Here is a 10,304-nt window from a genome sequence, read left to right on the forward strand (position 1 = left end):
CCACCCTTAGATGAAAGTGGGTTTCCTTAAACCAGGCATGGGGAACCCTCGGCCCTCCGGGTGTGGTGGACTTCAACTCCCACAATTCCTTGAGGCCAAGGTAAGCCTTTGGGGCAAATGCCGAGCCTCAAGGAATTGTGGGAGTTGAAGTCCACCACACCTGGAGGGCCGAAGGTTCCTGACCCCTGCCTTAAACCAATGGTTCTCAACCTTCCTAATGCCGCGACCCCTTAGTACAGGTCTTAATGTTGTGACCCCCAACCATAACGTTCTTTTCATAACTGTAATTTTGCTACTGTTATGAATTGTAATGTAAATATCTGATATGCAGGATGTTTTTTTCAGTCACTGGACCAAATTTGGCACAAGTACCCAAGACGCCCAAAATTGGAATGCTGGTGGGATTGGGGGTGATTGATTTTGTCATTTGGTAATGCTGGAGTTGCTGGGATTTATAGTTCACCTAAAATCAAAGCACCTTCTGAAATCCATCGATGATGGAATGGAATCACACATAGCACACAGAGAAAATACTGGGAAGGTCTGGTGGACATTGACATTGAGTTTTTGGGGTTGTAGTTCACCTACATCTAGAGAAAACTGTGGACTCAAAAAATGATGGATCTGGATCAAACTTGGCACAAATACTCAATATGCCCAAATGTGAACACTGGTAGAGTTTGGAGAAAATAGACCTTGCCATTTGGGAGTTGGAGTTGTTGGGATTTATAGTTCACCCACAATGAAATAGCATTCTGAAGCCTACCAACGATAGAATTGGACCAAACTTTCCACACAGAACCCCCATGACCAACAGAAAATACTATGTTTTCTGATGGTCTTTGGCGACCCCTCTGACACCCCCTCGCGACCCCCACAGGGGTCCCGACCCCCAGGTTGAGGAATATTGCCTTAAACTCTTATATCTATCTATCTATCTATCTATCTATCTATCTATCTATCTATCTATCTATCTAAAAATGCTCTGTGCATAATGAGTACTTTAAAAACAAAAGAACCAATCAGGGGCGGCTCAACCCATTACACAAAGTAAACATTTGCAGTAGAGTTGATTTTGCCCAGGGGTGCTCTTGAGGCGTTCTTGGGGGGGAAATAGACCTTGACATATGCGAGTTGTAGTTACTGGGATGTATAGTTCACCTACAATCAAAGAGCATTCTGAACTCCACCAATGATGGAATTGAACCAAATATGGCACACACAACTCCCACGATGAACAGAAAATATATTTATTTATTTATTTATTTACTTTGCTTATATACCGCTGTATCTCAAGCCCGAAGGCGACTCACAGCGGTTCACAAACAGTAAAAATATATGTCAGTTATTTGGGGGGGGGGAGGGGGCAAAATACTGTTTGCTTACTGTTGAAAATTACCTAGGGCCGCCTCTGGAAGCAATGAACGATATCACACCAAATTTGGCAACAAAACATCTCACAACACAAGGAGTGACCATCACTAAAAAAATTATAATTTTGTCATTTGGGAGTTGTAGTTGCTGGGATATGTAGTTCACCTACAATCAAAGAGCATTCTGAACTCCATCAGCGATGGAGTTGGACCAAACTTGGCACACAGAACTTCCATGAGTAACAGAAAATACTGGAAGGGTTTGGTGGGCATTGACCTTGAGTTTGGGAGTTATAGTTCACCTACATCCAGAGAGCACTGTGGACTCAAATAATGATAGATCTGGACCAAACTTGGCACAAGTACTCAATATGCCCAAATATGAACACAGGTGGAGTTTGGGAGAAATAGACCTTGACATTTGGGAGTTGTAGTAACTGGGATTCACAGTTTACCTACAATCAGAGCGTTCTGAACCCCACAAACGACAGAATCAGGGCAAACTTCCCACACAGAACCCCCATGACCAACAGAAAGTACTTAAGGCTATCTAATCCAACTCTCTTCATCAGGGCAAGAAAGCATAATCAAAGTCCTCCTGACAAAGAGCCATCCAGCCATAGATACAGATAGATGGATACGATTCATACACACAGAGATATAGTATCATAGATTTGAAAGGAACCCTTAAAGAAGGACAATGATATGTTGCATGTTCCAGGGTGGGCAAACCAGACACTCTCCACATCAACACTGACAAAGAAACATCAAGAAATACTGTTTACCCACAAGCATAAATAAATTACATATATCAGAACCCAACACTTTCTAATTACTTTATTTTCCAGATTAACAGACTGGGCCACAGCAACACGTGGCAGGGGACAGCTAGTCACTTTATAAAGCTGGACACCCTGAACATAGGAATTGGCTGGTTTTAAACTGTGTTTATATGTATTCTGTTTTTGGAGGGCCTAATAGTCTTTAAGGGAGCCCCCAGTGGTGCAGTGGGTTAAAGCGAACGGTCGCAGGTTCAAATCCAGTGAGCGGTGTGAGCTTCCGCTTTCAGCCCCAGCTTCTGCCAACCTAGCAGTTTGAAAACATGCAAATGTGAATAGATCAATAGGTACTACTCCGGCAGGAAGGTAACAGCACTCCATGCAGTCATGCTGGCCACATGACCTTGGAGGTGTCTATGGACAATGCCAGCTCTTCGGCTTAGAAATGGAGATGAGCACCACACCCGAGTCAGACCCGACAGGACTTCATGTCAGGGGAAAACCTTTACCTTTACCTAATAGTCTTTTAACTGGGTTGTTGTGAATTTTTTGGGTTGTATGGCCATGTTCCAGAAGCATTCTTTCCTGAGGTTGTGAGGTCTGTTGGAATCCCCCAGGCAGTAAGAAGCCACATCTTGAAATGGCTAGGCCATTTAATGCTGATTAAGGTGGCCAATTGAAATATTCACACCTACCTCCAACAGACAACAGTTCTTTCTCTCACCCTGGACATTCCACAGATATATAACCCCCATTTTCCTTGTTTCCAACAGTTCTCACAACCTCTGAGAATGCCTGCCATAGATGCAGGCGAAATGTCAGGAGAGAATGCTTCTGGAACAAGGCCATATAGTTCAGAAAACTCACAACCCAGTGATTCCAGCCATGAAAGCCTTCGACAATACAGTCTTTTCACTGTTTATGTTTACACTATTGTGCCATTTTGTTTTTATTAATATGTGATCATTGTCTGTTATATCATTGATTCTATTCGTTTGATTTGTTGCAAGCTGCTCAGAGTCCCTTCAGGGAGAGAGGGCAGGATATAAATAAATATTATTTGAAATACAACAAAATTTGTACACAGCAAACAAGATCACTATGCTGGTTGTTGTATTGGATCACACATCGGACACTTCCAAAGTGTCTAGGACTGTGTGACGTATCGGCGAATAATGCATTCAGATCCCAGTAGGGTGGCCTTTTGCAGCTGACGGATGGAAGATTATTATTATTATTATACTGACACAAAACACAGTATGTCACAGCAAATGAGATCTATATGCTGGATTTCGTATCACAAAATTACAAGTCGAATACTTCCCAGCATTGCACTTTTTGCCCCACCTGAAGAACATATGCATTTCATCTGAAACAAACCAAGGACTTTGTGATGTTGTGACTGGAGTGCAGATGTTAAGAGATAATTGTTGTAACTCTTCTGCATATTTCAATTCCTAAGTGTTATCTGCTTTAATAGAAAAAATAAACAACTGCTGGTACAGGCAGTCCGTAAGTTACAAACATTCGACTTACAAATTGCTCAAAGTTAAGAACAGGGGTGAGAACAGGAAGTGAGAGAAATCTACCTGCAGGAAGGCAAGATTCACTCCTGAAAGGTATCATGGGAAAAATGTGTCTCCACTGAAGCTTTATCACCAATCCTTGTTTTTCAAAATCCAATTTTCAGAGAAAGTGAGGTAAAATGTTCTGAACAGGGGCGCAGGCAGCAAACAAAACACCACAGGGGTGTTAACCCTTCCCTATGCTATCCAAAGCTAAATATACACTTTTGGCAATAATTAGACATAAAAATAGGAACCTGTTCAGACTTACATATAAATTCAACTTAAGAACAAACCTACAGAACCTATCTTATTTGTGCCTTGGGGACTGCCTGTACACTGAAGTTTAGCCATTATTTACTTCAGCAGGGCAGAGGTAATAGTGGAATGGATCAAAATGTAGTTTCAGGGTGGCCTTTTTAAAGCTTCCTGATACTAATGTTATTCTGAAATATCTTGCAGTAAGCTTCTTAGACCATATTTCACCAAGAACTTCTTTGCACAAACTACATTTTGCTTATTTTTTATTGTTGAGCTGAACATTGTTTCAAATAAAACACTCAAGATTTATTGTATAGTTTAAGCTAACTAAAAGCAGGGATTTAAGACCTGAGTTATACTGGCAATATGGGATCCAGGTTTCTTACTAGGTATAGAATGATGAATTGACTGTTTTCCGGGCTGTATGGCCATGTTCCAGGCTTTGGAGCTGCAAGGCCATTCAAGGTGGCCAACTGCAAAATTCACACTTGCCTCAGACAAGAGTTCTTTCTCCCACCCTGGACATTCCACAGATATAGAAATCTCACTTGCCTAGTTTCCAACAGACCTCTCAACCTCTGAGGATGCCTGCCATAGATGTGGTTGAAATGTCAGGAGAGAATACTTCTGGAACATGGCCATACAGCCCAGAAAACTCACAGCAACCCAGTGATTTTGACCATGAAAGCCTTCAACAATACAATGGATTATGATTGCTTGCATAGTTAGGAATTTTTAGGTACTATGTCTTTAATGTAGATGTACTAATTGAAAAGATTATTCCAGTTAAGAACAAATCAAGCTGTACTGGGGATGTTTATGATTAGAAAGTAAATGTTTTATGAAAGCTTTGTGTTAGGGGAAGTGAGATAATATGTACAGCCATTAGTTCTAAGTTATTTATTATTGCTGCCTGCGTTTAGTAGTTTTCATATATATATATAAATATAAATGTAGTTGTGTTAATAATGTACTGATCTGTGTGTTGGACTTTAACCGTTTTGTTTCTTATATTGTCTATGCGGTTTTCTCTTATATGTTGTTTCATTTATATTACTAAAATTGACAGTAAAAATATGGTATCAAAAGACAAAATTATTTTGAAGATCTTTAAAGAAAGAAAAATACTACAAAAAAAATCACCAGGAGTCATTAAAAGCAACTAACTTATGTCAAATGTTTATTTGATGTAACCAAATCAGCACAAGTTAGCGTTTCCCACCAACACGAGGAGCAGAAACTTTCACAGGCTTTGCAATTTTTTGCTTTGGCGCGGCCTTTGTAGGTGCCTGTAAAAAGACAAAAGATACAAATAAGATTGCATGACTTACAATCAAGTTGCTACTATATATTAAAGAAAAGGCTCTTGGGGTGGTTGGGTTGGGATTATTTGAGAGAATATTAAATTGTATCAGAAACGTGAAGCTCACTCCAGACTACTCATCAGGATATCCCAATAAACACTTTGTGGAATACCCAGAAAGTGTTCCACTATGTGTACATTTATTTTCTTTCCCCACAGGGGCTGACAGTTACTTCTCTTCTGCAATTACATAATACCTCCCTCCATTGATCAACCGATGCTTCATAATCAAGATATGACTAGCTGGGTTACAGCTAGTGTCTATACATTCTTTGAACTGACTAGCAGACTAAGGAAATTTTGTAATTTTATGGTTTTGGCAGTTTTGTTGCCCCTGTGTGTTTTCTCAATTGTTGACTTGAGCTGGCTTGGAGAGGGAAGAATAGTAGATCTAAGTGCTACTTAAGATCATTCAATTTTTTTGTTTGGTTGTACTGCACTGAGGAACTACTCAAGACGTTTGAAATTCAAAACCAGGAGTCATAGGCATTCTTAATAGCATAGTTATATTTTTTACATAGAACAGAGTCCCATTGAATTCATGAGAATTAGCACAATGTAATATTAGTACCTGTGATGAATTCGTATTAGGAAAATAATTGTTATAGTCTACCATTTGATGTTGATAATGTAAAATCTCATCTTAAGAGAAGCAGCTTGAAACATATTAGCAATGAATAAAAAGAATACAGAGAATGCAAATTTCCACATCAAATTATTACAAAACATATAGGAAACTGGCACTGAACCCTCAATTTTTATATTTGCATATTGTGGGTTGAAAAATCTAGATCTAAGCAGTATGTAATTATTTGTAAATACATTTGGGATTTTTTTAATGGAGAAAAGGAAAAAAGCACATGCAATTTTTAACATAAATCTCTGAAGAAGCATTACCTTTGTTGTGGAAGGTACAGTCTTCTTAGTTGCCTGCTTAGCCTTCTTTGCTTCCTTGGCAGCCCTGTTAATTATAATCACAGCATAACTCAATTCATACAACAAAATAAAGTAAAAGGGCACAGCAGAACATTGCAAGCTGCTGATAAAGCAATCCCATTCTGAACATGCACCAAAAGGAAAATAAACACTAACTAGCATAACTGAGATAGAAGCCAATTAGTGATATTTTGGCACTGATGCTGAAATTCTAAAACTCTTGGAGCCCTTAGAGAACATATTATTGTGGGAAACATCCCTGAATAACCTTCAAGTCTCCATTCAGTTTGTTTAGGTAAGAGAACGGAGAATACTCTTAAGTGCCATGAAACCAGTACAATACGGATACATCTCCCTCTCCATTTCAAACTTGGAAATCAGGCAGTAGAAAGGAAAAGATCCCATTGTATAGGATCACAATAACATTTTTTTACCAAGGCTAGTCAAAAGCTTCAGCATCATTTTAAAAAAATTACATTAATTTCAGTGTATCTTGTTTACACTGAATACAAAGAGGTAGCCATGGAATGGTAAATAAATGCAAACCAAGAAATATGTGGTAACTGCTCACCTAATAGCCTGTTCCCGTTGAGCTTTTCGCACCTCAGGCTTTTGATTCCTCTTGGCCATGATTTCAGCCAAAGAGGCTCCTGTGATGGCTCTATGGCCCTTGACAGCGCGGCGAGTACGTTTCTTTTGTACTTCTTCCTGAAAAATGGAAAAAAAAAAGATGGAACATTAAATACTTTCTGAAGCCATGTGGAAGGAGTAAGTGCAATTTTTTGTAGGCCTCAAAGATTCTGCTCATATTTTAAGTTTCTACTTTCCTAACATACTGTACCTTAAATTAAAAAGCCTTGGTGGAAAAAATGCAACTATATGTGTAGAATATTTTTAGCACCATCTTTGAAAGCTGTTATAATTTTAATCATTTCCAGCAAAACTAAGCAACTACCTATTTAAAATCTTTGCTACAGTATTTATTGTGGAAAAACAAATCACAAAAATACCATCCTTGTTATTTTATATCTGTCTTTTAAAAAACATTTCTATAGTTGCTAAATGCAAACAAATCGGAACTAGGTGAAAAATCGGTGATACAACTCACTTCTATTTTGGTCTAAGCCAGTCCCAGTGTGTTTCTCAATTTTATGCTCTGTCATTTTATCTGATATTTCTAACTTGCTACCTACTTTCAACATTTCAACAAAAATTAAATCAATTTTGGAAAAGCAAACTATAGAGAAACCTCTATATTGCTGGAAGGATAAACATCTTAGTATTATCTGAGGTAAAGTGAGAGTGATTCAATGGCTGCCTTATGTATGAATTGATCAAAACTGAAATCCCTTCAATAGGATGCATAGAAATTCACGGAGCCTAGAACCATGACAATATATATTTAGGTTGTTTGTTCCATTTTTTGAGACGCACACTTAAACTACTTATCTGGAACCAAACCCTAACAAGTTCAACTTATTTGTAAGTAGAAAACATGGGACTGTGCTGAAAAGCCCTTGTTCCTGCTTTTAAAAGCTAACTACAGATGTTTAAGGAAACATCGGCCTATTAGTGCTAAACCGTTCTTCGAGTATTTCCAAACTATACTTGTCAACCTATACACATGCACTTCTGTCCTTTTCAAAAGCAGTTCAAGGGAAGCATAAATGTCAACAAAATGCTAAAACCAGTTCTCTAGGAAAGGGATTATGAAAGATTAAAGCCTCTATCTTAACAGATCATGCTACATCCCTGGATACAATACAACACAAGAAATATTTAAAAAGTTAAACCAAAATAGTAATTTGTAATTTATTAATGCCATTTAATAAAGCAATACTGTAAGTGATTAGAAATGCAATGCAACTATGATAATTTTTCAATTTCAAAGACTCAACAAAGATATTACAACATATTTACCGACTGCCCTTTCTTGTGCTTCCGCCTGTATAGAACAGTCCAGTTGATCTGGCGGGGGTTTCTCTTTGAGAGGAAGGCAGACTCACATTTTGCATTCAAAAACTGGAAAACCTGGAACATCAGATGATTTTTTAGTCAAGTTTGGAAACATCTAACCACAGACACAGCTCATATTACCATAAAAGTTCAAATACTGTCAAATTAAGTTCTTTCTGATAAATCATGTAAGCCACTTGTATGCCCCATTAAAAACCTTACAGGTCCACACCAGCTTCTATCACATATGTAAACTTTGTGTATGGTGAGAGATGGACTAGAAAGCTCTTTCACAGGATCTAAAATATTATAAATCCAAAAAATGCAGTGACGCTAAGGTCTCAGATTACTGGAACCACTACAGGATGAATACCACTTCAGTGCTCCAAAATGCAGTAGGTGGCTGAGATACTGGGTGCATCTACAAATTGACACTTTTAAGAGCTTTGGCTCAATGCTGTGGGATCCTGGGATTTGTAGTCTGAGAGCACAGCACACTTTGCAGAAACAGCTTGTAAAACTACAACTCCCATGACTCCACAGCATCATGGCATGGCATTGAAATCGTGTCAAACTATGTAGACGCACCCAATAACAATTTCAGGATGATTTTATTTATATCATTTCATGCACACAGTGCTGCACAGCCTCTTAAACCACTCAGCTACTGAACTTGCTGATCGAAAGGTTGGCAATTCAAATCTGTGGAGCCGGGTGTGCTCACACTGTTAGGCCCAGCTTCTGCCAATCTAGCAGTTTGAAAAAATGCAAATATGAATAGATCAGGAATGGGAAAACTTTGGCCCTCTAGGTGTTTTGGAGTTCAACTGGCTGTTATGAATTGTAGGAGTCAAAGTCCAAAACACCCAGAGGGCCGAAGTTTTCCCATGCCTGGAATAGATCAAGAGGTACCACTTCAGCGGGAAGGTAACGGCACTTCATGCAGTTATGCCGACCACAAGACCTTGGAGGTGTCTACGGACAACGCCAACTCTTCGGCTTAGAAATTGAGATGAGCACCACACCCCAGAGTCAGACACGACTGGACTTAATGTCAAGGGGAAACCCTTACCTTTACTTATTTCATGCACAAAAACTACTCTAATTAGAATTAATTTTAGGCTCTGTGTCAGAAGTGTATATGAAACACAACTGGACCCTCATCTTTTGATTTGGACCCCATCTCCAAAGTATCTCTTTATGTAAATACAGCAGTCTCGCTTATCCAACATAAACGGGGCAGCAGACCATTGGATAAGCGAAAATGTTGAATAAGTCGGGATCAAGGAAAAGCCTATTAAATGTTGAATTATGTTATGATTTTACAAATTAAGCACCAAAAATATGTTTTATAACAAATCAACTGAAAAAGCTGTTCAATACATGGTAACATAATATAGTAATTACTGTATTTACGAATTAGCACCAAAACATCACAATATATTGAAACAACTGTGGATCTCGGTGGGAGACTTAACAGTGTTGGATAATGCAGAACACTGGATGAGCGAAGGTTGGATAAGCGAGACTCTACTACAGGCATCCTCAAACTGCGGCCCTCCAACTCCCAATTCCCTAACGAGCTTGTTCAATGGTCAGGAATTCTGGGAGTTGGAGGCCCAAACAGTTTGAGGATGCCTGCTCTACTGTATTAAGGGTGCAGGGAACTCTAGGACCAGGCCCCAGAGGATAACAAGGCCCCATTGTATGATTTCGTCGGCTCCTTGGCCCATCTTTTCTCTTGCCTTGCCATCTGTCCTCGCGTAGCGTCGGCCGTGGCCCGGGTAGATCTTGTACCCACTGAAGCTGCATAGCTCGACCCTGAAGCGCGAGAAAGGAAGAATGGGGAAGCGTCAGCGAGCGACAAAGCGCGGAACTCACAACCTTTCCCGCCCCACCGAGCCCCCAAACCGGAGGATGGCGCCGGATTAAACACCGCCTCATCCCGGTTCCTTACTTCATGATGGCAGCCGGCTCGCCTCGGAGGCAACTCCAGCGGCGAAGAGAAAGAGAGGATCATGGGAAAACGCCTTCTTATACTCCCCGCGCGGGGCACGACGGGAAACAAGGA

The 10,304-nt window shown here is 39.7% G+C and overlaps 1 protein-coding gene across 1 annotated transcript; it reads right to left on the reverse strand.

Annotated features, from left to right (window-relative positions):
• Nucleotides 1-5,141: 5,141 nt before the first annotated feature.
• RPL24 (ribosomal protein L24) lies at nucleotides 5,142-10,302 on the reverse strand. The gene is made up of 6 exons (XM_060770691.2): nucleotides 10,191-10,302; nucleotides 9,979-10,054; nucleotides 8,198-8,308; nucleotides 6,849-6,985; nucleotides 6,239-6,302; nucleotides 5,142-5,267 (listed from the first exon to the last, which is right to left on the reverse strand). Exons 1-6 carry the CDS (start codon nucleotides 10,193-10,195, stop codon nucleotides 5,187-5,189), a joined length of 474 nt encoding a protein of 157 aa, XP_060626674.1. The 5' UTR covers nucleotides 10,196-10,302; the 3' UTR covers nucleotides 5,142-5,186.
• Nucleotides 10,303-10,304: the final 2 nt, after the last annotated feature.

Source organism: Anolis sagrei, chromosome 3 (assembly GCF_037176765.1).
Source record: "Anolis sagrei isolate rAnoSag1 chromosome 3, rAnoSag1.mat, whole genome shotgun sequence".
Lineage (NCBI taxonomy): Eukaryota > Metazoa > Chordata > Lepidosauria > Squamata > Dactyloidae > Anolis > Anolis sagrei.